This window comes from Cervus elaphus, chromosome 30 (genome assembly GCF_910594005.1).
Source record: "Cervus elaphus chromosome 30, mCerEla1.1, whole genome shotgun sequence".
NCBI classification, from domain to species: domain Eukaryota; kingdom Metazoa; phylum Chordata; class Mammalia; order Artiodactyla; family Cervidae; genus Cervus; species Cervus elaphus.
The window spans coordinates 76,316,515-76,343,514 of NC_057844.1; the positions used below are offsets into that span (position 1 = coordinate 76,316,515).

Sequence of the window (27,000 nt, forward strand, 5' to 3'; positions counted from 1 at the left end):
GGCAAGAATACTAGAGTGGGTTGCCGTGTCCTTCTGCAGGGGATCTTTCCAGGGATCGACCCCACGTCTCTTGCATCTCCTGCACTGGCAGGTGGGTTCTTTACCACTAGCACCACCCGAGAAGCCCACTGTATACATAAGAACACTGTATTTTAGAAATGAAGTTACAACTACATCTTGATCTTCTAACATGTATCCTTTCCAGTCCCTCCTTTAGGATCATGCTTTTTCCAAAACTTGATGGATTAGTCTTACATGTCTGTGCTTCATTTTCTGCTCTGGATTCCTTCATGTGAATGTCCACCTCCACTATCTCTGTATTCTGATGTATGTGCATTCTCATCTGCCTGCTAGTCTGAATTCTAATGATTCGGACATTATCAATCCATCTCACAGGCGTCTCTCATTTAGCCTGCAAAATATGCATCCAGTTTTTTCCTTCCAGCCTGTTCCTTCCCTTTAAGTGGTGTTGTCTGTGATGTTACAGAGTCAGAAGTTTGGCTGTTGGTGCTTGGCTCACTTTCCCCATCCTTGCATCCCCTAAATCACCAAGCCCCATCTGCCTCCCAGACATCTCTCAAGTGTAGCTGCCTTTTTCCTGTCTCGTCTACTCCCTAACTGTGGGCTGAGGCCTTACCATTTTCCAGCACATCTCCTGCAGTTATCAGCTTGCTTTTTCCCATCTTCACTCTTGAGCCTTCCCAGTCCCTTTTGTAGCAGCACCAGAGTGATTCCTGGAATGCACAAATCTACTCATGTCTGCCCTGTTTCAGCCATTCTGGTAGCTCTCAAGGTAAAGTGAAGTCTTTGCTAGGCTGTTAGACCCTAAATGTTCCTGTCTGACTTCTCTGGGGTGCCAGTCCTCTTTGCTCATACCCTTTGGCTTTGGTGTCTTTCTTTTGGGTTTCCCAGATGGCGCTAGTGGTAAAGAACCAACCCGCCAGTGCAGGAGATGTAAAAGACGCGGGTTCTATCCCTGAGTCAGGAAGATCCCCTGGAGGAGGGCGTGGCAACCCACTCTGGTATTCTTGCCTGGAGAATCCCATGGACAGAGGAGCCTGGCGGGCTACAGAACATAGGATCACACAGAATCATCCTTCTTTTAGTCCTCTTCATAGAAATACCTGGTGGTAATCACTTTCTACCAAAATGAAAATTCTTACACACTCTGAAGTTCTTCTCTAATATTACCCATCTTTGTGTCCTTCTGCGTCTTCTTCTGTTTTCTTTCCCAGCCAGGCCTCTTTCCTCTTCCTAGGACACTGCATCTGTCATTTCCTGTGCGTATCAATCTTGCTGGCAAGTCATAACTCTTTTCTTCTTCCAAAGTGATTTAGTTTTGTCTGTTTGTAAAACATATGACAGAGGGATCCCTTTCCTCTGTATAGCCTGAACTCTTTCATGGTACCTTCTGTTTTAAGTTCTTGCCTACCTTGCCTTTCTAAGCATCCTAACGCTTTGCTTTTTAATAAATTGCTCTTTGGTTTTGTGTAGCAAAACATCACCTAGGGACTTCAGTGGTGGTCCATTGATTAAGACTTTGTGCTTCCATTGCAGGGGGCACAGGTTTGATCCCTGGTCAGGGAACTAAGACCCCCATGGAAGTAAAAAAAAAAAAAAAACACACACACATAAAAAAATACCTATAATATAGGCAAATGTCAACTTCTGCAATGATTTGTTAGCTATACTGGTGTAATCAGAAGTTGTTATACTTTTTGATAATTCCTTGTAGAGATATACAAAAGCCCTTGTAGAGATAATTACAAAAGCCCTTCAAAACATTAGTTACTGAGTATGGACCAAGTCATTATCCATAAAGCAAGGTTGAGATAACTATGCATTTCTCCTGGGCACGTACTGTGAAAGATATTTATTAGATTACTGTCTATATGTGAAAACTTCTCCCATGGAATAAATAAAGGAGTAGCATTAAAATTTGAATTTTGGAACTTTCTCTAAACGTTTTGAAATAGTTTGAAGGTTGAAAATTGGATTTTGTAAAATTATAGACATGATATCTTCTGTGTCAGGAAGAGAGATGCTCAGAATTTTTCATATGGTTGCTAGTATGGTCTAATACAAAGAGATGGATAGAAGAATGCCTGGAAAGATGTATTAAGTTGTTCATGTTTGTTGGCTCAGAGATAGCAAGTCATATTGAAAAGAATGACTTTTCTCCCCCATATGTACCCATTAGGATATAGGGTAACCTGCTGTAACAAAGAGTCTTAAATCCAGTGGTATAAAGAAGATAGAAATTCATCTACGTCTCATTTAATGGTCTGGCTGGTCTGCACTGATGGGGCAAGTTAGTATCCTGTGGCCATTTTTCCAGGAGATGCACAGCCCACCCCTACCCACCCCCTACCCTAACCCTAACCCTAACCCTAACCCCTACCCTAACCCTAACCCTAACCCCCACCCCCCACACCTGCCTTGTTTCTCCCCTTCATCCACATGGCCAAGCCGAGTTCCTGCGGTATCAGGGAGCCCATGGGAAAAAGGAAGGAAAGGAAGATCAAGCAGTTCTTTTTTCATGTAAATGAGACTGCAGTTGGATACATTTCTTTAATTTATACTCTGTTTTTCCTTGGAATTAGTCTGTCGTGTCTAGCTGTAACATAGATGGGAAAATGGAGTCTGTCTGGGTGGTCTTTTGTTTAGTTAGGGTTCTATTGTGGAAAAGATAAAATGTAAAATTTGGGGGAAATCCTGCAGTCTGTCACAAGATACTTCTGCATTTAAAATTTTATTTGATATATATTACTATTATAATTTATATTCTACTAAACATTCGATTAGTGAAGAAAGCTGAGCGCCCAAAAATTGATGCTTTTGAACTGTGGTGTTGGAGAAGACTCTTGAGAGTCCCTTGGACTGCAAGGAGATCCAACCAGTCCATCCTAAAGGAGATCAGTCCTGGGTGTTCATTGGAAGGACTGATGCTGAAGCTGAAACTCCAGTACTTTGGCCACCTCATGCGAAGAGTTGACTCATTGGAAAAGACCCTGATGCTGGGAGGGATTGCGGGCAGGAGGAGAAGGGGATGGCAGAGGATGAGATGTTTGGATGACATCACTGACTCGATGGACATGAGTTTGAGTAGACTCCTGTTGGGAGTTGGTGATGGACAGGGAGGCCTGGTGTGCTGCGATTCATGGGGTTGCAAAGAGTCGGACACGAATGAGTGACTGAACTGAAGCATTCGATGAATGATTCATTCTCTTTGGATCACAGTTTTCTTATTTATGTCTTCTTTTTTGTGCTCATTTTCTTATTCTATCATTGGTTACGAAAAGTTCCCCCCAAACATATACCATACAGTTGACTTTCATTTTTCTTCCTGTGATATCTGACTCCTGCATGAGTAGTAGGTGTGGAGAAATTGCTCATAGGTATAGATTAACTTGCTTGGAACATCAACATTGTTAACACTTGGTAGCAGATGTGGGCAAATTTTTGGTAAAGGGCCAGAGAAGACATATCTTAGACTTTGTGGGTCACGTGGTCTGCATTGCAACCACTAGCCTCTACTGTGGAAGCATGAAGACAACCCTGTATAAACACTGCTGTGTTTCAGTAAAAAGTTATTTACAATCTGAACTGCAGGCCATAGTTTGCTGATCTTGCTTATAAGATGAGTACACTGTCCAGGTAGAATTAGATGTAAGCTTAAGTTTGTGGAGCCACAGTCTTACAGAAAATGAACTAGAGGGTAGGTAGGTCAGTGCTGTTAAGGTTCTGTCTGTTGTTTATTAATCACGTGTTGTCTTCTGCTCTGTATTCTCATATAGAAGGATAATAATGAGCATAATAATAGTCTTTTTTTGAGTGCCCTGCATTGTGGTAAACATTATTTCATTTGTACCTCATGACAGTCAGACTAAACAGGCTTTATTATTTATCACCATTTCACAGATGAGGACATTAAGACTTTGAGAGTTTAAATAGCTTACTCAAAGTGAGAGGTCAATCAGGTACTTGAACCTGAGCGATTCTTTGCCTGCTTTGTAATTATCATATAGGGAAGGATTCTCTAAGGCTTGAATAGCCAGAACAGAACCAGGCTTTCTAGGTTTGTTACGAAGCATAGTAGTACAAATTGGAACTACGTAGCAGTGGGTTAAAGAATTGAAAGGAATTAACAAACCACTCTGTTTACTTCAACTCTGTAATGTACTCCAGTTGCCCTTCTAGTGGACACCTGATCTAATACCTGCTTTCCCTAATACCTGGTTTTAAGATGCCTCTTCGTTCTACATTTTACTCCTATTTAATGGGTTTGGGTAAACTCCGGGAGTTGGTGATGGACAGGGAGGCCTGGCGTGCTGTGGTTCATGGGCTTGCAAAGAGTTGGACACGACTGAGCGACTGAGCTGAACTGAATATTTTTGTAATATACCTCCTTCATAAACTTTTCTGTATCATATATTCCTCCTCATACCATTCACACCCCTCTGTGGTAGTTACCTATTTTAACCTCACTTTGGAATAGTCATTGTGTTGTTTTGTTGTTTAGTCGCCAAGTCTTGTCCAACTCTTTTGAAAGCCCATGGACTGCAGCCTGCCAGGCTCCTCTGTTGATGGGATTTCCCAGGCAAGAATACTGGAGTGGGTTGCCATTTCCTTCACCTTGAAGCAGTCATTGTGTCCTGGGCTCGATTTTTCCTTCTTGATCATCAGCTTTTTTTCTTCTCCTTGTGTCCTCTTTGTCCTCCGCCTCTCCCGTCCCCCCAACTCACCTCTTTCTTCTCTACTTATTTTGAAATATACTTGACATATAATCAACTACTCATATTTAAAGCATTCAATTTGGTGAGTTTTGACATATGTATAGACCTGTGAAACCATCACCATAATCAAAAGACTGAACATTTCTATCACCTCCCAAAGTTTCCTGGTGGCCTTTGCAGTCCACCCTCTCTCTGACCTTGTCCTAATACTTCCTGTAGGTTGCCTTTAGTATGCATTATTTTTGGTCTTGCTTCTTTCTTTAATTCAGCATAATAATTTTGAGATTCATCCTTGTTCTGTATATGAGGGGATTCACTTCTTTTTATCAGTTCAGTTGTGTCCAACTCTTTGTGACCCCCATGGACCACAGCCCGCCAGGCCTCCCTGTCCATCACCAACACCTGGAGCTTGCTCACACTCATGTCCATTGAGTCAGTGATGCCATCCAATCATCTCATTCTCTGTCGTCTCCTTCTCCTCCTGCCTTCAATCTTTCCCAGCATCAGGGTCTTTTCCAGAAAGTCAGTTCTTCGCAAGAGGTGGCCAAAGTATTAGAGTTTCAGCTTCAGCATCAGTCCTTCCAATTAATATTCAGGAATGATCTCCTTTAGGATGAACTGGTTGAATCTCCTTCCAGTCTAAGGGACTCTCAAGAGTCTTCTCCAATACCACAGTTCAAAAGCATCAATTCTTTGGCACTCAGCTTTCTTTATAGTCCAACTCTTACATGCATACATGACTACTGGAAAAACCATAGCTTTGACTCGACGGACCTTTGTTGGCAATGTAATGTCTCTGTGTTTTAGTATGCTGTCTAGGTTGGTCATAGCTTTTCTTCCAAGGAGCAAATGTCTTTTAATTTCATAGCTGCAGTCACCATCTGCAGTTATTTTGGATTCTTTTTACGGCCGAGCAGAATTTCATTGTATGGACAAACCACATTCATTATTGATGGGTATTTAGACTGTTTCCAGTTTTTCACTTTTCAAATAAAGCTGTTAACATCTGTGTGTCAGTGTTTGTGTAGGCATATGTTTTTATTTTAACTTGTGTAAATAGTTAGGAGTGAATTATCTGAATCATATGATGAGTATATGTTTAACTTTTAAAGAAACCTTCTTATAGTCCAAAGTGAAAGTAAACTAAAATGTACCAATTTATTTCCCCCTGCCCACCATCACAGGCTGTGACAGTTCCCCTTGTACCACATATCCATTGACACTTAGTATACTATTATAACTTTCAACCACTTAAATTGGTATTTGAGTATATTTCCATATATTTTTTTTTGACAGAATTGTTGAACATCTTCCTCTGCTTACTGCCATTTGTATATATTTTGTGAAATGTCTGCTTACATCTTTTGCTTATTAAAAAAATTTTTTTTTCTTTGACACCAAAAACATTTTGTATTGAGGTATAACCAGTTAACAATGTTGTGACAGTTTCAGGTGTATAGTGAAGGGACTCAGCCATATGTATATACATTGTATCCGTTCTCCCCACTCCCATCCAGACTGGCACATAACATTGAGCAGAGTTCCATGTGCTATAGGATAGGTTTTTGTTGGTTATCCATTTTAAATATAACTGTGTATATGTGACCTTGCCTCTTTTTTTAAAACCTGGTTTATCATCTTATTGTTGTAAACATTTATTACATAGTCCAGTTACAAGTTTTTTATTTGAAATATGTGTTGTGAATATTTTCTCTGTCTGTATTTTGCCGTTTCCTTTTCTTAACTAAATCCTTTGAAGAGCAGATTTTAAAATTTTGATGGAGTATAATTTGTTGGTATACTTTTTTTATGGCTCATGGGTTTTGTGTACTATCTAAGAATCTGCTCCCTACCTCAAGATTTTTCTCCTGTATTTCCTTTTGTAAGTCTTAGTTTTAGGTTTGTGACCCAATTGAGTTAATTTTTATGTATCCTATGAGTTAGAGTTGAGGTTCATCTTCTGTTTTTCCCAAATGAATATCTAGTGGTTCTACTATTTATTGAAAAGACATTGATGTCCCCATTAAATTGACATGGCAATCATAGGGTTCTTAAGTTTACATTTAATGTTTTATTGCTGCCTCAAGTTCACATTTTTTGTTTTCACTTGAAATCAACGAAATAAGTAATTTTGCATGATTTTCTAGGTCATAGGACATTAGTAATACATTTATGCATACAATAGGAATTATATTAACTGACTAATTGTTTTTCAATTCAATCTGTTATTTTATTTTTAGGTGTTACACATAATATCGCATTGCTTCGAGAGGTGATAATCAACTCACGCTTTATAGAAGGAGACATCAACACTAAATTTCTTTCTGATGTATATCCTGATGGCTTTAAAGGTTTGTATATATTGAAGTATTTTAGTGTATTAAAGTGATTACTTTTTTATACTTTATTACAATGAATGCTTTCTTCTCTTCTGAAATTAGGGCTTTTGGCCTATGTAGTACTTGATACTAATATATTAATACTTAGAGTATCCTAAGCTATTGACGTTCATGATTTCGAGTATTCATGAGTGACTCATGAATGTGTAATAGTTTGTAATTTTGTTGAGTGAGAAATTCAGCTAGTTTGTGGAATGTTGTGTTTCTGAAAGCCAATACAGATTTGTATTCCCTGCTGATAAGAGCACATATAGGATCTCTTCTTTAATATTAACACTATATCTTTATGAAAATGAACACTGAAAATTTCAGACTACCAGGTGCTATTCCTATTAATGAAAATGGAGATGTCTAAGAAGATGAAGGTTTTATTCTGAAAATTGAGTTTTGAGTAAAGTAATGAGTAGACTGTGAAACTTAGCACTGCAGGGTTACCCGTGAGTGTTTCCAGGGAGCAGAAGTGACTCATCAAGTGAGAGTCGGAGAAAACCCTTGAGTGAGCATCACACACACCGTGAGCATGGTATTAAGACACTGACAGCACTTACATGAGACTTCCTAGAAATGTCCAAGTGAAGGCCAGAAGGATCGCCATGTGTTTCTGATGAACTTGGGTACATATGAAGATTAGATCTTCTCTCACAATTTTTAAGTGTTCTTCATATCCATTTAAAGTGTTTTAATATATAAAATGACTCATTCATTTTAGGAGCTGTATATAGATTTAGGTCAGCGTCATGTAGAGATATTAAATACATTTACAGAGCAATTTCTTACCACAGAATTTATAATATGGGGATTACTGATTTGATTGTTCTTTGAAAACTCTTGTGTTACAGGCCTTTATCATTAGTACCAAGAGAAATAAAGAAAGTGTTTTATTTCAGAACTTGAAACAAAGACCAGTGGGTCATCATGTTCTTTTTCCTGAACTTTTGAATTTTTAGAAACATAAATTACAGCCTTAACATGATTGCACTTTTCTACTTATGTGATTATTTCATTAATATCTGTTGGTTTCATGAAGTCAGGTGCCACTTATGTTTTTGCTTTTTATTGTATCCCTACAACTAAAGCAGACCCTAAATAAATATTTGTCAAATTAATGAAAGGAATGGTGCTCATAGTGTAGGTGAGAAGGTGTCACCTTGACTGTTTTGAATTAACTGTACGTGTATTCAGATTACAAATTTGTTTTGATCCTAAAGTTTTGCCTTCTTGTCCTGTCTAAAGTTTTAATTAAAAGCTGTCAGTTGTGAAGTGTACTTGGATTCCCATGTGCTTTTGTGTCTGCCTGGCTTACATGAAACAGGCAGGAGGAGATGACAGATCAAAATATTGTGTGTGTACATGGACATTTATGTATACATTTACACATTTATATATGTGTTTATGCATGTTTGGTGTTATATCCCATTACCATGGAGCAGTTAAAATTCCTAATCGGAGTTGGTTACTCTGTGATATATATTTAGCAGCAATTGATAATGTTCCAAATTCTCAAGGGAACTCAGAGGTTTTCTTAAAATCAAACATTGCAGTTTGTTGTAATAAGCTTAATATATCACACTTCTTCTTTTGGATGGGATTATTAGCACAGACACTATAATTCTGTTACTTATGCATAAGAGTTTTTAAATTGTTGTAAGTTGTTAGAGGCCCTTAGCAATTTTTAATTCAGCCTTCATTTTACGTATAAGGAAACAACAGCACAGAAAGACTAATAAAGCTAAATGATCAGTGACATAATAAAGCCGGAAATTAAACTTAGAGTTTTCAACTTCTGTTTTAATAGTCATTCTGTTGTGCTAGAATTCAAATTCATAAATCATAAATCACAGACGTTTTCAGAGTACGCTGCATGTTGTCACGTAAGGACTTTAAAAGTACACACCTGTTTTTGTTCTGCCGCTTATTGTATTCCTTCATATTGTTTTCATGTCAGTTCTTTCTTCTCTGAGTGGTTACTATATCTCGTTCTTCTTCTTCAGATTATTCTACCTCTTCTTCCCAATTTTTCTCCATAGGAGGTCTTAAATATAGTAAACTGTATCATCTTTGATTGTTTGATATATGTGCCTGAAAGAGACAGCAGGAAGTGGCAACTGAAGTTAATCCAGGATCTTATCCATATGTTTGAGGCTGGGTCATTTTGCCCCTTTGGGATTACCCATCTGCTTCCCATCTGTCCAGCTACCCCATATACTGTTCATAGGCTAGTGCCTGTTTTATGACTGCATTAAATTTTTCTATTATATATGTTTATTATCCCAAGTTTATTTGTAGACTAGGACAGTGTTACTTACTAAAGACTCTTAGGCTGAACTTTGAAAAGATTGTGTCTAAAATTTAAAAATAGAATACACAGAATTTGTTCATCACGTCAACTTATTAGATGCTGATTTTTAAAAGGTATTTTCCTTTGATTCTGAAAAGTAAATGGAAAATGGAGGAGTAGATATTTGACTTTGAAATAAAGGGAAAATGAAGAAGAAGATACTTTAAGACGTATCATTTCATTTAGCCTAGAATGAAATTTTGGACTTATTCCTCTGCTGCCTTGCTGCACTTGAACCACCAGCCCTATCAAAAGAATTATTAGAATCATCTTTCTCTTTTGGAATGTTGCAGAATGTTTAGAAAACTTTGATTCAACACAAGAAGTCTACCATTAAATTATACTTCACTTTTTTCCCCTCTGAATTTAATCATGTATTTCTGTACCTTTAAAAGTGGTAAATACATGACTGAAGTGTTGCCTTTAAAAATTCAGTCATTAAAATCATTCAACAAATAATTGGTATATGCAGTAGAAGAAAAATCAAAGGGAAATAGTATATTTCCCTCATCCTTAATGTGGTTATATCATTAGGGAAATGACATGTAAAGAACTAACTACACTATAAGACAGAACAAAAGGAGCGCTGAGGTGAAGATAAAAACTGAGTGTCTTAGAACAGAGAAAAAGGAAACCAGTTGTGATTTGGGGAGTCCAGAATGGCTTCAAGGGTGAGGGAATGTAGAATGTTAAATACTCTCTCTGAGGACTCTATTCCGCAGGTGCTGGGGCCACATCCTGCCTCAGGAGAGCCTCTGCATGTATCTCTTCCTGATCCTCCTTCTTTGATGTGATGGTGGTGGTTTGAAATAAGCCTTGGAGAAGGTGTTTACAGTTAGGGAATTAGCACATGCTCTTCACTGGGGCTCTTCTCCTTCCCCCACATCCCAACTGGTTATTAAACTTTGGCCAGCAAACCACTGCCTACACTTTGACCTGATGATCACAAGCAAACAGAGTCATCTGCATACAAAGGAAGAGGATTTCGCAGCTAGGGAGGAAGAGCCTAGAAGAATCCCTGAGGACGGGCAGTCTTCAGTTTTAGACCTGCAGGCATCGCCTCTCTCACTCTTTCAGGGTAACTCTGTCTTCTCTGCCCTGGCAAAGGCTTTGAGGTTCTTCCCCGTGGAGAACAATGAGGGCTTCCTAGGTGGTGCTAGTGATAAAGAACCCGTCTGCCAGTGCAGAAGATGTAAAGACATGGGTTTGATCCCTGGGTTGGGAAGATCCCCGGGAGGAGATGGCAACCCACTCCAGTATTCTTGCCTGGAGAATCCTGTGAACAGAGGAGCCTTGTGGGCTGTGGTCCATAGCGTTGCAAAGAGTCGGACATGGTTTTGAGGGACATGCACTGAGGGACATCAGCCAGAGTAGGTAGAGGATCAAGTGAAAGTGGACATAATATGGTGATCCCTTCTGTCCCAGCCCTGTTCTCCACTTGGTTCCCAGAGTGCTGCCAGGTAAATAGCTACAGGCACAATAGTAGAATATCTTTCCCAGAGGAATCTTACTGCTGTTTAGTTGCTAAATCATGTCTGACTCTTTGCGATCTCATAGACCGCAGCCCACCAGGCTCCTCTGTCCATGGGATTCTCCAGGCAAGAATACTGGAGTGGGTTGTCATGCCTCCTCCAGGGGATCTTCCCCCCCCTAGAGATGGAACCCAGGAGGCCCAAGTCTCCTTCTTGGCAGGAGGATTCTTTACTGCCGAGCCACTGGGGAAACCCCTGAGAAATCTAACCAACCCTTAAAGGGGTTACCCAAAGATTCCCCCCAAACAAAATGACCCCCAGACTACCCTACCCATGAGGCCAGGGGTCAGCCTAGCTGTAGCCCACATTTAGAGCACGCGTGGCTCAGGATCAGGACACCCGTCAGCACTGTCTCATACACACTGCCTTTAAACGGAACCCCCAGAAAAGTGTCAACCCCAGTGCCTCATGCACACTGTCTTTAAACGGAACCCCCAGAAAAGTGTCAACCCCAGTGCCTCATGCACACTGCCTTTAAACGGAACCCCCAGAAAAGTGTCAACCCCAGTGCCTCATACACACTGCCTTTAAACGGAACCCCCAGAAAAGTGTCAACCACAGTTGGCTGGGAGAAAACCACTTAGGAGAACACAGATGAGGCTTCTTAAAGCTAGGTGGGTGGGTAATAGCAGGGGCTTTACAGAGGCCCTCAAAGAGGTGCTGCAACAGGGCCTTGACCTACAGTAACCACTGGAGTAGAGAGCGTTGACATTGTTGAGGGCTTACGGCTTTGAAATTATCCCCCCAGAAGGTTAAGAAAGTTCGTTGCTCAGTTGTGTCTGACTCTTTGCAATCTCCTGATTGCTTACCAAAAAATAGGTGTTAGAAAGGTATTTGATATATTCAGTAGCCACTTGGTAAAGAAGCTCTTTTCTAATAACGCAATTCTAATAAAAGTGAAAGTAAGCCAATTAAATTTGATTAAAAGGTTGCTTACTGAAAACTAATAAAAAGCATCATTTTACATGATGAAATGCTGAAATCATTTCCCTTAAAATCAGGAATGAAATGAGGTCGACTATAAAATTACTATTATTATTAAACACTGTTATAAAGGATAAAAAAGGAAAAAAGAAAGTAGTTGGTATAAATATTTTTTCAGAGACAGTCTGCCCCCCCCCCAAGGTATTATTATATTCCTAGAAAACCCAGGAGATCCTAGTTTTATTAATAAAAACTTCTAGACTTAATAAGTGAATTTGGCAAGGTGGCTGAGTACAAGAAGAAAAGTATGCCAAGTCAGTGACTCTTTTGTGTGGAAGCTAGCTTGAAACGAAAATAGAAAAAAACCAAACCTTTTCATATTAACCGTAGTATCTTGTAAGACCGTAGAGAAAATGAAATGGGGAAGACATAGAACCTTTGTGAAGACAGTTATAACTGTAAAATCTTGTCAAGGAACAATCAACAGAATCCGAACACACGGGTAAAAAAATCAGTTATTGTTTGGGAGACTTGGCATTTTTGGGAACTGGTCTTTCTCAGATTAATACACAGATTTTATGTAGTTCCAGTTAGATTCACAAGGTTTACTACATAAATCATTTTAAAGCTTATATGTAATCATAGATTTCTGAGAATAGTCAAGAAGATTATGTGAAAAGTAAAGAGCAAAATTGGCTTCCATATATTAAAACATATTGCAATGCCTCTGTATCTAAGAAGTATAATATAAAGGATAAAGTATTCTTGGTTATGATAATATCTCTGATACATAGTCTTTCTGGACCTGAATACCCCCTCTTTTGACATGGCCAGAGTACCCCAAGAGTGGTCAGGGCATTTATTTTATTTAATAAGTTTTAGGATGTCTAAGGGCTTCCTGGGTGGCAGTGCTGGAGACCTGGGTTCGATCCCTGAGTTGGGAAGATCCCGTGGAGGAGGGCATGGCAACCCACTCCAGTACTTTTGCCTGAAGAATCCCCATGGACAGAGGAGCCTGGCGGGCTGCTGTCTGTGGGGTTGCAGAGTTGGACGTGACTAAGCGCAGTACAGGATGTCTGACTGCAGTCTAGATTGGTGATGTACAAGCGGAGGAGGGATTAGAATTATTCAGTGTTACTTTAGATTGGAAAAGTCCAGATCTACGGATGGAAGTCACAAAGAAGCAGTCTCACTCAGTATGAGAAGTAACTGGCTAATGATTCAGAAGTCCTTGTGAGAAGTTTTCATTTTCCTATACTGGAGAAGTTCTGTGGGTCATATTTAACCATCTGTCCAACACTGCAGGAGAAGAGACAGCCACACTGCATGGAGGATGGAGTTGATGATCCTCGTAGCCCCTTTCTATTAAAATTACTCAAGATTCTTTAAAAAACTGTAGAAACAAGTTCAGTTGAGTTGCAGAAGTCAAGAAATTTTTAGCACTCCTATACCAAATTTATTGCATATTTATCACTGGCAAAATTTGAAAATCTGTTCTGGTATCAATAAAAGGGCTAAAGTTGTTATGCATTATATCAGTTTGCCTATGAGATGTGATGAAATTCAATTTTTACTTGGGAACCTCCTTTCTCAATATTGCCTGAGTCAGTGCAGCTGGTAATTTATTAGACCAAGTGAAACACTGATTCAGTATCCTGCAGGTTACTGCAGGAAGCTAGCTTGAAAGGAAAATGGAAAAAAAAAAACAACCCAAATCTTTTCATTTTAACTATAGTATCTTGTAAGACTGTAGAGAAAACGTAATAGGGAAGACAGAACCTTTATGAAGACAGCTGTAAAATCTTGTCAAGAAACAAAAAACACAATCTAAACACATGGGAAAAAAACAGTTATTGTTTGGAAGATTTGTCATTTATGAGTGCTGGTCTCTCTCAGATTAGTACGCAGATTTTATGTAATTCCAGTTAGATTCATGGGGCTTATTACTACACAAGTGATTTAAAAGCTTAAGGATACCTTGTTTTGCCTTTTCCCCCCTCGGTTGGTGATAAATACATGACGTGCAGATGTGTCTAGAGAAGAGACTACTCTGTGAACCTCTGTAATAAGTGTATTTTACGTCATGACTTAGGACACACACACTCCGGATAATAGTGTGAGCAGAGTACTCTCATAAGTTCTTTGCTGGTCTGCCCCACAAACTGGTTTCATGAGCCACTGCAAAGTGTTTTGTGTCGCGTAGTTTGATAAAGATGAGTTGAAAACAGCTTCTATTCAAATGAGATCAGGAGACATGTAACTTCAGCATCACTCTGGAGCCTGTTATTAATAGAAATAAAGATTACTGGGCCCCACCTCAGGCTAACTACCAATCATGCTCCGCAGATAAAGCATGGGAATCTGAGCTTTAATCCAGGTGATTGTGATGCACAGTGAGGTTTGAGAAGCACTGGTCCTCTTCGTACTCCAAAGAGCCTTTGTGGTTATATATTTACTATATTGTAACTTGGGCTTCCCCAGTGGCACTGGTGGGAAGGAACCGACCTGCCAATGCAGGAGATGCAAGAGACGTGGGTTTGATCCCTGGGTCGGGAAGATCCCGCTGGAGAAGGAAATGGCAACCCACTCCAGTATTCTTGCCTGGAGAATTCCGTATTATAAACTAAAACTTAGGAACTTTAAAAATAATTATTAATTCATTTTCAAAATAACAATAATAAATCCATTATATGTTGACATCAGAGGAATGATATCATCACACGTTGTATCTCCTAGATCAGGGAACCTCCACCGTATACTCCTGAGAAAACAAGCGGGGGGAAAAAACAGGAATCCTAGCATTATTATGAAAATAGTTTTGACCTTGCAGACCCCCAGAGGGTTCTTGGGGACTCCCTGTCATCCCCAGGTCATACTTTGAGAACTGCTCTTGTAGATGGTATGTTTTTGAGAAGACCAAGCCAAATTTCTGTAATCCTCATGTAGGATCGTTTGATAGAATCAAAGTAGAATGTTTCCATCACTGCTGAAGGGTTGGGTATGATTAGGAACTTTGCAAAGCCTGTAGGAATGTGGTTTATTAAGCCATCGAGGGTTCTGATATATCTCACATTATGGAGCTCCTAGGTTTGTCTCAAAGAGGAATGGGTTACCGGGTCTTTATATTCTAATTGTGAATATTTTTAGTCTCATTTATATTTTGAATACTTTTTTAAGGCCTGATGTTGAAATTGCTTCATTTCTTTCTGATAAATTTAAATAACTACCTGATCATTTTTTACTGTTTTGAATTGTACAAGTAGCATCTTAGTGCAAATGACCCAGCACTCAGATTGCCTGTGCTGTAGCATCTGATGAAGTCTATCATCTTTGTGTAGCACTGTGGTAAATAAATAGTGTGAGACATTGCGGTGAGGTTACAGAGCACTTATGGGCGTGTGTTAGCCGGCAGACTCTGGAGTAGCCAATCCTGCCTTGACACACACTTCTCGAGGAATTTCTGTGCATAGAGCAGATTCCCCCATGAGCCACACTCAGCCAGACTAGGGTGTCTTCCTCCGGTTGTCAGGTGAGGCCTCTGCCCCCAGATTCAGCTGTATGATGGAAAGAAGAGTGAATTCAAGAGGGAGAGAGAAATTGGTTGGTTGGTTGGTTGATTAATTGGGATTCAAACCCTGACTGGGAGTTTAGAGCCAAAACAATCACGTACTTATTTTCTTTTCATTCCTCACATTAGAAAACATGGCCCAGTCACTGTCCTTGACTGACAACACGCCTCTTCCTCACTTTATCTTCTTTCTCCTTAGAACTAAAATTGGGGTAGGGATTGATAAAGAGAAGCAGCTGTGAGGAGCCCTAAGGTTTTCCTAGAGATCTATGTTGATAGGTTTTTTTCTTTTTTTTGGTAATTGTTTTGTTCTGTGTATCTGTTTAACATGTTCTTTCCCAAATTAGACTATAAGCTTCCGGTGAGCAGGGGGTTTTGTTTTATTTAAATAATCTTGCTCCCTCCTTTCCCCTGGCACAGCACAGTCCCTGGTACAATACTAGCTCCATAATAGACATTTGATAAAATGCTTATTTGAATGACTTAACGGTTCTGTAATATAGAAGGAGAGATGTTGACATTGCGTACGTGATTGATTGATTCCCTCAGGACACCAGTTAACAGAGACTGAGAGAAACCAGTTCCTGGCAATAGCGTCGTCCTTGTTTGTGGCATCCCAATTAAGAGCGCAGCATTTTCAAGACCATGAAAATTCAAGGTACGTGAGACCATTTAAAACAGAATAAATGAGCAGAGAAACTCAGACAACATTGAGGAAGGTTCTCTGAAATCTTACAGGAAACCTGTTCAAATAGCTTGTATTTATTACTTCTGTTTTCTTACTCTGTTAATCTTGAAAAATGTACTGAGAAGGGGGATAGTACTAAAACATAGGAAATAATCTGAACAGTTAGAAATATGTGTATGAGAAACAAGAAAGAATTAACAGCAGGTTGAGTTAGTTATTTATGAACCCTAATAACCTAATAAGCAAAGGGAAAACCTGCTTTACACCCGGGCAAATAAAACCGTTGTGCCATTCATGCTTCTGAGTGACAGAATTATTTATTATGAATGTCTCTGTACCTACTAGAGTAATCCTGCATTAACAGGTACTGTCCATTACTTGTTGGAGTGAGACAGGTAATAAAATTGTGTTACATCAACTCCTTTTCTTTTTGCTTTTCCTCAAGAGGAAGGGGCTTCCCTGGTAGCTCAGTTGGTAAAGAAGCTGCCTGCAATGCTGGAGACCCTGGTTCGATTCTTGGGTCGGGAAGATCCGCTGGAGAAGGGATAGGCTACCCACTCCAGTATTCTTGGGCTTCCCTTGTGGCTCAGCTGGTAAAGAATCCACCTGCAATGCGGGAGACCAGAGTGTGATCCCTAAGTTGGGAAGATCCCCTGGAGAAGGGAAAGGCTACCCATGCCAGTATTCTGGCCTGGAGAATTCCATGAAATATATATGGTCCATTGGATCGCAAAGATTTGGACACGACTGAGCGACTTCACTTTCACTTTCAAGAGGAAGAATAATGATTAAAATAAAAGAAAAAACATGACAGGTGACCGAGCAGGTCTGAAGAGCACAGATCAGAAATTCGGGTTACCCCTGAAGAATTAGGTAGAAGGAAAACAAAATTGGGCTTAGGGTGTATATTTATGGATATTGTTGTTTTACTGAGAAAATGTCTTTTCTTTTGTTATTTTTTTAATTGAAGTTTAGTTGATTTACAATGTTGTGATAATATCTGTGGTACAACAAAGTGATTTAGTTATACATATTATACGCACATACACATACTTATATATTATTCTTTTAAAATATTCTTTTCCATTATAGAATATTGAATATAGTTCCATGTGCTACAACAACAGCAGGATGTTGTTGTTTATCCTTCCTAGATGTAAAAGCTGACACCTGCTAACCTCACCCCAGCCTCCCACTGCTTCCCTGCCCCAGCCCCTTACCCCTTAGCAACCACAAGCCTGTGCTCTGCATTTGGGTCTGTTTCTGTTTCACTGGAAGGTTCATTTGTGTCATAATCTAGATTCCATATGTAAGTGATACGGTATTTGTATTTCTCATTCTGATTTACTTAGTGTGACAATCTCTAGTTGTATCTGTGTTGCTGCAAATGGCATTATTTCATTCTTTTTTATGACTGAGTAATAATCCATTGTTTGTGTGTATGTGTATCTGTATATACCACATCTTCTTTATCCATTCATCTGTCAGTGGAAATTTAGGTTGTTTCCACGTGTTGGTGATTGTGAATAGAGCTACTGTGAACTCAGGGGCGCATGTATCCTTTTGAATTATAGTTTTGTCTGGATATATCCCACAAGTGGGATTGCTGGATCACATGGTAGTTCTATTTTTAGTTTTTTATGGAACTTCCATACTGTTTTCCATCGTAGCTATACCAACTTAAACATTTCCAACAAGAGTGTGGAAGGGTTACCTTTTTTCATCACTTCCTTTTCAGTATTTTTTATTTATAGATTTTTTTTTTTAATGATGGTCATTCTGACCGGAGTGAGGTATGGTACCTGATTGTAGTTTTGATTTGCATTTTTCTAATATCAAGTGGTGAGTGGGTAAATGTTGTACATCTTTATGATAGAATGCTACTTAGCAATAAGAAGAAATGCAGTATTCACACATGCATCTACATGCATAGACCTAAAAAGAAAATCATCCTAAGAGAAAGAAACCAGTTAAAGAAGACTATACAGTATATAATTTTCTTTATTTGAAATTTCTAGGAAGGACAGAAGTATAAAAGACAGAAAAAAGGTCAGGATATTGCCTGGGTGCAGGTGTTAACATCACAGAATTATACCCTTATACAGTCTCGGTCTGAAACTATAAACCAGTAATTATTTTAAATGCATTAGTCTCTTAAATTATATAGAAAATAAAGCATGGAATTGCAAAACAAAGATAAAATGATACTAGCTTTCACTCTGGTAATTTTTTTTTCCACTCTAGTAATTTTTAAATGATGTCATTCAGTCACTCACTCACGTCCAACTCTTTATGACCCCATGGACTGCAGCATGCCAGGCTTTCCTGTCCTTCATCATCACACGGAGCTTGCTCAAACTCAAGTATTATTGAGTCAGTGATGCCATCAAACCATCTCTTCCTCTGTCATCCCTTTCTCCTCCTGCCTTCTATCTTTCCCAGCATCAGGGTCTTTTCCAATGAGTCAGCTCATTGGAAAAGTTAAAATGATCCTAGCTTTCACTCTTGGAGAAGGCAATGGCACCCCACTCCAGTACTCTTGCCTGGAAAATCCCGTGGACGGAGGAGCCTGGTAGGCTGCAGTCTATGGGGCCGCTAAGAGTCGGACATGACTGAGCGACTTCACTTGCACTTTTCACTTTCATGCATTGGAGAAGGAAATGGCAACCCACTCCAGTGTTCTTGCCTGGAGAATCCCAGGGACGGGGGAGCCCGGTGGGCTGCCGTCTATGGGGTCGCACAGAGTCAGACACGACTGACGCAACTTAGCAGCAGCAGCAGTTTTCACTCTAGCAATTTTAAATGTATTAGGCCCTTAAATCATGTAGAGAACAAAAAGTGGAGTTACAAGCATTGTTATAATAATATTGTCTTTTATGATTGTCCATGTATTTGCCTTTTCTGAGATATTTATTTCTTCAAGTGGCTTCTTGGTACTGTCTATTGTCTTTTCGTTCCACTCTGCTGGACTTCTTCTGGCACTTTTTACCAGGGCAGGTCTAGTTGTCGTAGACTCCCTCAGCTTTTGTTTTATCTGGGAAGATATTAACTGCTCCCTCACCTTTGAAGGATATATTTCCTGGATTTAGGATTCCTGGTTGACAGATTTTTTTTCTTTTAGCACTTTGAGTATATCAGCCCACTCCCTTTGGCCTCCAGAGTTTCTGATGAGAAATCTGCTGATAATCTTAGTTTCACTTGAAGATTCGTCCCTCTCTTTCAAGATTTTGTTGTCAGCTTTTGAAAGTTTGACTGTGTGTCTTGTTGTGGGTCTTTGAGTTCATCTTTGGAGTTTGTTGAGCTTTTTGAATGTTTATGTTCATGTCCGTCATCGAGTTTGGGACGTTTTCGGTCATTGTTTCTTCAGATATTTTCTTTGCCCCTTTCTCTTCTTCTGGGACTCTCGCGGTGTATATGTTGGTCTACTTGGTGGTGTCTCCACAGGACCCTTAGGTTCTGTTCACTTTTCTTAAACCATCTTTTTTCTTTCTGTTCTTCAGACTTGATAATTCTATTGTCCTAGCTTCATATTGACTGATTTTTTCCTTCTGACTGCTCAGATCCACCTTTGAATTACTCAAGCAAGTTTTTCATTTCAATTATTGTACTTTTCAGCTCCAGAATTTCTTTTTCATTTCTTTTTAGGTTTTCTGTCTTTTTATTGATGTTTTTATTTTGCTTACACACTGTTTTCTTGACTTTTTCCACATCCTCCTTTAGTTCTTTTAGCATCTTTAAGAGTTGTTTTAAAGTCTTTTTCTATTATATCTGCCATTAGGTCTTTTTCTGTTGACCTCTTTTTCCCCTTTGAGTTGTCCATACTTGCCTGTTTGTTTGTACGACTTCTGATTTTTTGGTTGAGCATTGAACATTTTAACCTAATAATGTGATGACTTTGAAAATCAGATTCTCCTCCTTCTCCAAGGTTTAGTGGTTTTCATTATTGTCTTTGTCATTTTGTTTTTTTCATTGTTGCAGACTGTCTCTGTGCCAAGGATTTGGCCGAGATGTCAACTTAAGCTCTTCTCAGGTCTTTTCTTAGACTTTCCCTGAACTTACCATTTATTAAATAGACCCGTTTATTGTAAAGTTGCTACCACCCTAGCAGCAGAGACCTATAACGTTTTTACAAAATATACCAGTCTTTTAGACAAAGCATAATCTTGTTTGGGCAAAGTGAATTGAAACTGTGTTGGCTTATTTGCTGAAGAGGCTGCCGACACCACAGTTGATGTAAGATGGTTGGCTCTTCCCATTTTGGCTTCACAGTCGTGTTTTCACCATAGCCTGGTGAAAACTGGAGGCCAGAGCTGGCCTCCAGGTGTGGCTGCGTGTGGCTCCGTCATGGGTGTGCTCAATGCTGTTTTGCCTCCAAACCCCGTAGCCTGCAGCACTTCCTTTGTGCTGCTTGTTTTGGCTGCTGCTCTTGTTTTCTCAGTTTCTCCGTGGATGGTATTCTTTCATCATGTATGACCTGGAAAAAAATTTAATAATGTGTGCCCCTACTATTGGGATAGTAAAAAGATAGTGCATTTTAGCAAGAGAGTAAAGTTAATGTCAGAGACATATAACAGTTTTGCTTTGTCTAATAAAGCGAATTAAGTTTTTGCATGAATATGTACAGTCTTAATGTGGAATTATTTTGCTTTGTAATCCTTCTTTTCCTAAACACTTTTCTTGACAGAAGTGAGTCATTAAAAGTTGGGTTAACAAAATGATTAAAAAAAAAAATCCTGCCTCCGCTGAGCTTACATTTAAATAGAAGGTAGGCAGACAAAACAGATGTAGGGCATCAAATGGTGATAAATATTTTGGTGAAAAACAAAGCACCGAGGGAGGGTTGTAGAGCATCCTGGGGGTGTATTGTGGGGTAGTTGCAGTTTTAATTTGGTTTCAGGGAAGTGGATGGCAAGATGGATTAGCAGGATGGGAAGATTGACATTAGAGCAAAGACCTGAAGACAGAAAGGAGTGAGTCATGTGATTATCTGGAGGAAAGATCCTCTGATGAGAGGAGACAGCAAATGTAAAGTGCCCGAAGTTAAGTATGCCCGGCCGGTATGAAAAATAGCAAGAAGGCAAATACTCTTGCTTGAGAGGAGGAAGCAAGCCATAGAGTAGTAGAGACGGAGTCTTGTTAGGAGGTCTCAGGACTTAGACGTTTAACCTTTGAGCAGTGGGGAGACCTTGCAGGGTTTTGACAAAGCAGAGCTTGGCGTGACATGTGCCACAAGATCATTGGGCCCACAGTGGCATAAACGCCTCAAGAGGAGTAAGAGTGGAAGCTGGGAGACCAGCTGGGAGCAGAGGTCCCAGGCCTGCCCTGAGACACTCCACATTGACGAGTCAGGACGATCAGATGGGTCCAGCGAAGGAGACTGAGAAGGAAGAGCAGAGGACAGGGATGGGAAAGTAGGCAGGTGTGGCGTTCAGAGAACTGAGGGAACGACGGAGTGTTCAATTACGTCACTTAAAGAATTACTGTTGACCATTGAGTTTCACAATGTGGAGGTCATAGGAAACCTTGACAGGTAGTTTTCAGGAATGTTGAGTGGGAAGTGGTAGTTAAAGTTACACTGATGAGGGTTCAAGAAAACAGAGCCATCGCTTTGCCGACCAAGGTCCGTCTAGTCAAAGCTGTGGTTTTTCCAGTAGTCGTGTATGGATGTGAAACCATACATGTGAGACCATAAAGAAAGCTGAGCACTGAAGAATTGATGGTTTGAACTGCGGTGCTGGAGAAGACTCTCGAGAGTCCCTTGGACAGCAAGGAGATCCAACCAGTCCATCCTAAAGGAAATCAGTCCTGAATATTCATTGGAAGGACTGATGCTGAACCTGAATCTCCGATAGTTTGGCCACTTGCTGGGAAGAACTGATTCATTGGAAAAGACCCTGATGCTGGGAAAGGTTGAGGGCAAGAGGAGAAGGGGGCAACAGAAGATGAGATGGTTGGATGGCGTCACCGACTCCATCAACATGAGTTTGAGCAGACTCAGGGAGATAGTGAAGGACAGGGAAGCCTGGTGTGCTGGGGTCGCAAAGAGTTGGACATGACTTAGCAACTGAACAACAACAACAAGAAAAAATGGAAAAAGAGAAATTGGAGCCTGCAAGTACCAGCAACTTTCAGGGTTTCTATATTTACATACATATGGTTAATGTCTTGTTTTGATTTTATAGAAAATGTACCACTCTGCTTTTAAAGAGTCTTTATTTTTTATTTTTACATACCATTATGTTGTCTACATTTCTCTGTAGTAGTTTTTGAAAAAATGGATTTTAAGGACTGTACAGAATTATTACTTTAAACAAGTTAACATATGATAGAAAATCTTGTCAGATAGGATTGATAAGTCTGGGAATAAATTAGGTTATGTGTTATTGGTGGTCCCTGGCAGAACAGAGTGCGATGGTGCAGCCTACATCTGTCCAACCCTGTAGACATGTACCCAGAATTTCATGTAACTTGCTTATGGCAATCCTTCTATTCAGTCATTCAGGCTAGGAAAATTGTACCATCTTTGGTTCTTTGGGCTCCTTTATCTGGCACTGAAATGTCACAGCTCTTGGTATGGTGGGACCAGCGCTGGGTCAGGTGTTGGGAGTGAGAAATTTGGTCTCAGCACCACTATTGAGTAACAAGGTGGTGCAAGTCTTTGTGCAAAATGTTTCAACTTTTGACTTCAGTTTCCTCCTCTGAGAGATGGTGATGGTGGATTGGATGAGTCCTCCTGGAATCTTCTCAGCTCTGATCTAACTGAATCTGGGGCAGATCCTCTTACTTTATGGTTTCTACTTAAACTCTCTATCTCTTGATATTTGAGCAGAAGTTAAAGACATGGCAAAAGGAACACCTTCACTTTGGCCTGTGATAATACTGATGAAACCTCTCTTCAATCTGAGAGGTTTTTGAAAATGTAGTGTTCACTTTTGTAGAGATTACTTTGGGTGTACGGAGTCAGTGTATAACCACCACTTTGAGCTCCTACTTAGTAGAACCTATGTATCAAGTATCTTAACGGGCTATACAGCCTGTCATCAGTTTAACTCTTTTAGTCACAGTAGCATAATGGGAAAGTACTTTCACTTGAATTGCAGTCATTGTGTCTACATTTGTACAGTATTTTCTTTCCTCATCTGGTTTCCTGATAAAATGGAGAATAAATTTTTTTAGTCATTTTTTTTTTTTTGTTCTTTACCTGACAGATGCAATTATCTGTTTTTTTCTTGCTATTAAACAAGAATGTCCTTGCCTCATTTTAGATTTGTAATTCATTCACTCATTAAGTTTTCAATTAGATAATAAAAGTTTAAGGTTTTGAAATACCATAATTAATGAAATTAAACTGGAGAAGGAAACAGAAAAAAGTAGCCAAGTGTAAATAATTCCCAAGGAAGAGCAATATTGTTGGCCACTGCATATCGACTCTTTCAAGTATTTCTGAATTTAAAAGGATATATCGAATTATTAATGTATTTACACCATCCGTGACAACAAATTAAAACTTATATCATACTTCTTTCATTTATGTTCTCAGATAAGCTACTTCATTATGACAAGGGAGTTGATAGTCTGGTAACTAGCTGTATAATTAAAAATAGTACTTTGGGTATACGCTTATAAGCATACCCAGCTATACTGTGCCTTTGGAAATATCTCTTTAATTAAGCAAAAGCACCAAGAGGAAAGAAAATGTTAATTCAGTCTTCATCCTTTAAGCTTGCCTTACTTTTTGATATCTCTCTTGTATTTTCAGTTTCTTAATATGATTGTGTCTTGGATGATTTAGAAACCTACATGAAATTAGGCACAAAATATTAAGTGGACAGTATACCATATTTATATGCTTTTTGTTAAATATTACATTTTAAAATATTTTTCTTCTTTTGTTTTTCGTTGTATTACAAGAGCTGAATGGAAGACAGAATAGCCTCATTATTGCAGGAGAATGTCTCTGTTCCCTGCAATGATTCCAAAAGCTCTTGCACACTTCATCAGTATTATTGTGATTCTTTGGCTGCAGGAATATTTGGCAGCTGTTGCACCCCACTGGCAAATCCTATTCATTCTTCTCTCCCATTCACCCATTGCCATTGGAGAATTGATTTCTCTCTGCTCTACTCTAACCTTTCCCAATTCATTTTGGATTGTTCAATGTGAAACATTTTAATTTCATATCATACAGCTATTCAGCTAACAATCCCTTTTTTAACCTGTCACCAGGGTAACAGCGTAGCATGCTTTCTTTCGGCAATCAAGTTTTTATTTCACATGCTTAATGTTGCATTAAATGTTTGCATTTTGTTTAACCCCCCTTAAATACTTTGAACTCGGGATATGTTTTATAGGATAGTAAAATCCTTGATTTTGGAACTGAAACTAAATCAACACTACCACTACATTCATAATAAAATTTAAAATGATTAATTTACATAGTTCAAAAATTATTATTAAAAACCCAAGTGAGCCAATCTGTGTAAGGCAATTTTCTGTAGGTGATGGAAGAATATTTGTATATACTTGTTCAGCCTTGTTTCAAAAAAAAAGATTTAAAGGTGATTTAGAGAGATTTATTAGTTAAGTAAAAATTTAAGAGTAATGAAATTGGTGCAAATTGGAAAAATATGTCTTTTGAAGACATTTCATGACTTTTCAGTAAAAATTTCTCTCTGTGTATTATAGTTAGTGGACATTGAAAATGTATTGTGTTTATTTAGATTTTGATTCTTCGATTTGAATAGATTTGAATTTCTGCTTAATGGAGCTAGCTTCTCATCTTTATCCCAATAATAGTTTCAGTAAAATTTATTCTGTGAATAAGTTTTATGAAATTTGATATATTCTAAGAAATATAAAGAAATGTATAAGAAAAGGAAAGGCAGAAACTAGTAACCCATATTGTTTGAATGCATTTTTTTTCAATGATATTAATATAGTAGCTATTTAAAATATCTTTATCTTCCATTATTACACTCATTGAGGTTTTCATATTAGTCAATAGGGTAAACTCTGAATTAAACTGCCTATTTTTTTTTTCTTTCAAACCACCTTTTAAAAAACTTTTTATGATTTAGTGCTTTTTTGAATTTCTGGTTTCTCACGGTGTGTCAGATTGATTTTATACTCTGAATGTTCATTTGTAACTAACAACCCTGAATCTAGATAACACTGGTTTAGATGACCAGTATCCTGACCATCTACTTTATAGAGGTCACTTAACTTTCATCAGAGTAAATTCCTGAATATATATTTTAATGATGATAATTTTTTACCTTCAGAATTAGAGTTATTAGATTGTTCCAAAAATAGCAAATGGTACTCCTTGTGATAAGATGCTTGGGCTTAGAGTAATAACAAAATAGTTCCTGCACTTTAGGGAAATTGGCCTGGTGAGGGGAGAGAATCTCATTTGCAGATGTGCCAATTTTCAATAAAAGGTTATAAGACATTCAAATAAACTTACAAGTATGGCCCATTCACAGGATAAAAACTCAGTAGAAACTGCCCAAGAGGGGCCCAAACACTGTACTTACTATAGAATGACCTTAAATAACCTATTAAAAATAAGTTTGAAGGACTGAAGGAAGTCTAGTATGAACAATTAAAGGAAATTATGGCAACCATATCTCACATAATAGAAAATATTAATAAAAAGATAGAAATGGGTACTTCCCTATTGGTCCAGTGGCTAAGACTCCGTCCTTCCAATCCTGGGGCCCTGGGTTTGATCTCTGGTCAGGAAACTGGGTCCTGCATGCCACAACGAAGAGTTTGCATGCCGCAGCTGAGACCTGGCACAGCCAAATAAATAAATATATTTTTTAAAAGAAAGAAATTATTTTTTTAAGCAATAAAAATTCTAGAGATGAAAGTACAGTGCTCATAGTGGAAGAATGAACTGGGGAGTTCAATAATAGATTTGAGTGGCAGAAGAAACAATAAGCAAATTTGAAGATATATCAATTGAGATTATCCAAAGTGAAGGACAGAAAGAAAACTGAAGAAGAATGACCAGAGCCTTGGAGATCTTTGGGACACCGAGATGTACCAGCATGCATGCTGAGAGTCCCAGAATCAGAGAAGAAAGATAAAGGAGCAGAAAGACTGTTTAAAGAAATCATGGCTGAAAACATCCCATATTTGATGAAAAACATTAATCTGCACATTCAATAAGCTTAACAAAGTCCAAGGTAGAATAAACTTAGAAAGCTCAACAGCTGCACACATTACAGTCAAACTGTCAAAAACCAAAAAGAATCTTAAAAGCAGCGTGAGAAAAGGGACTCATGTAAAAGAGATCCTCAGTGAGGTTAAGTGCTCCCACCTCACCAGATGCCAAGGTGTCCAGAAGAGAACAGGATGGTATGTATAAAGTGCTGAAGAATTAAAAATAAATGTTAACAAAGAATCCTGTATCTAGCAAAATTCACTTTTAAACATGAAGGAGACATTAAGACATTCGAAACAAATAAGAAAAACCAAAGCTAGCAGACCTATGCAAGAAAAAGTATGAAAGAAAGTTTTTCAGGGTGAAATGAAAGTACATTTAACAGAAACTTAAATATGTATGAAGTAAAAAGAGCACTGGTTAAAGATTACTACGTCAGTAAATATAAAAGTATAAATGTATTTTTAGTTTTAGTAATATCCTTTCCCCTTTTCTCATATTTAAAAGAATTACATAATGCAGTAATTTTAATTCCAAGTTTACAGGCATATCATATATACAAATATAATTTGTATGACAATAAGAAGAAAAATGGTAGAGAAAACAAAGCTATCAATTGCAGCAAATTTTCTATATGCTTTTGC

The 27,000-nt window shown here is 38.6% G+C and overlaps 1 protein-coding gene across 3 annotated transcripts in view; it reads left to right on the top strand.

Moving 5' to 3' along the window:
- The window catches only part of PCCA (propionyl-CoA carboxylase subunit alpha), a 346,757-nt gene that overhangs the window by 186,363 nt on the left and 133,394 nt on the right, over window positions 1-27,000 (top strand). For all 3 annotated transcript variants that reach the window (XM_043892480.1, XM_043892481.1, XM_043892482.1), the window contains 2 exons: window positions 6,977-7,087; window positions 16,047-16,155. In XM_043892480.1, the coding sequence (XP_043748415.1) occupies window positions 6,977-7,087; window positions 16,047-16,155 (220 nt within the window). The remainder of the gene's footprint in view (window positions 1-6,976; window positions 7,088-16,046; window positions 16,156-27,000) is intronic.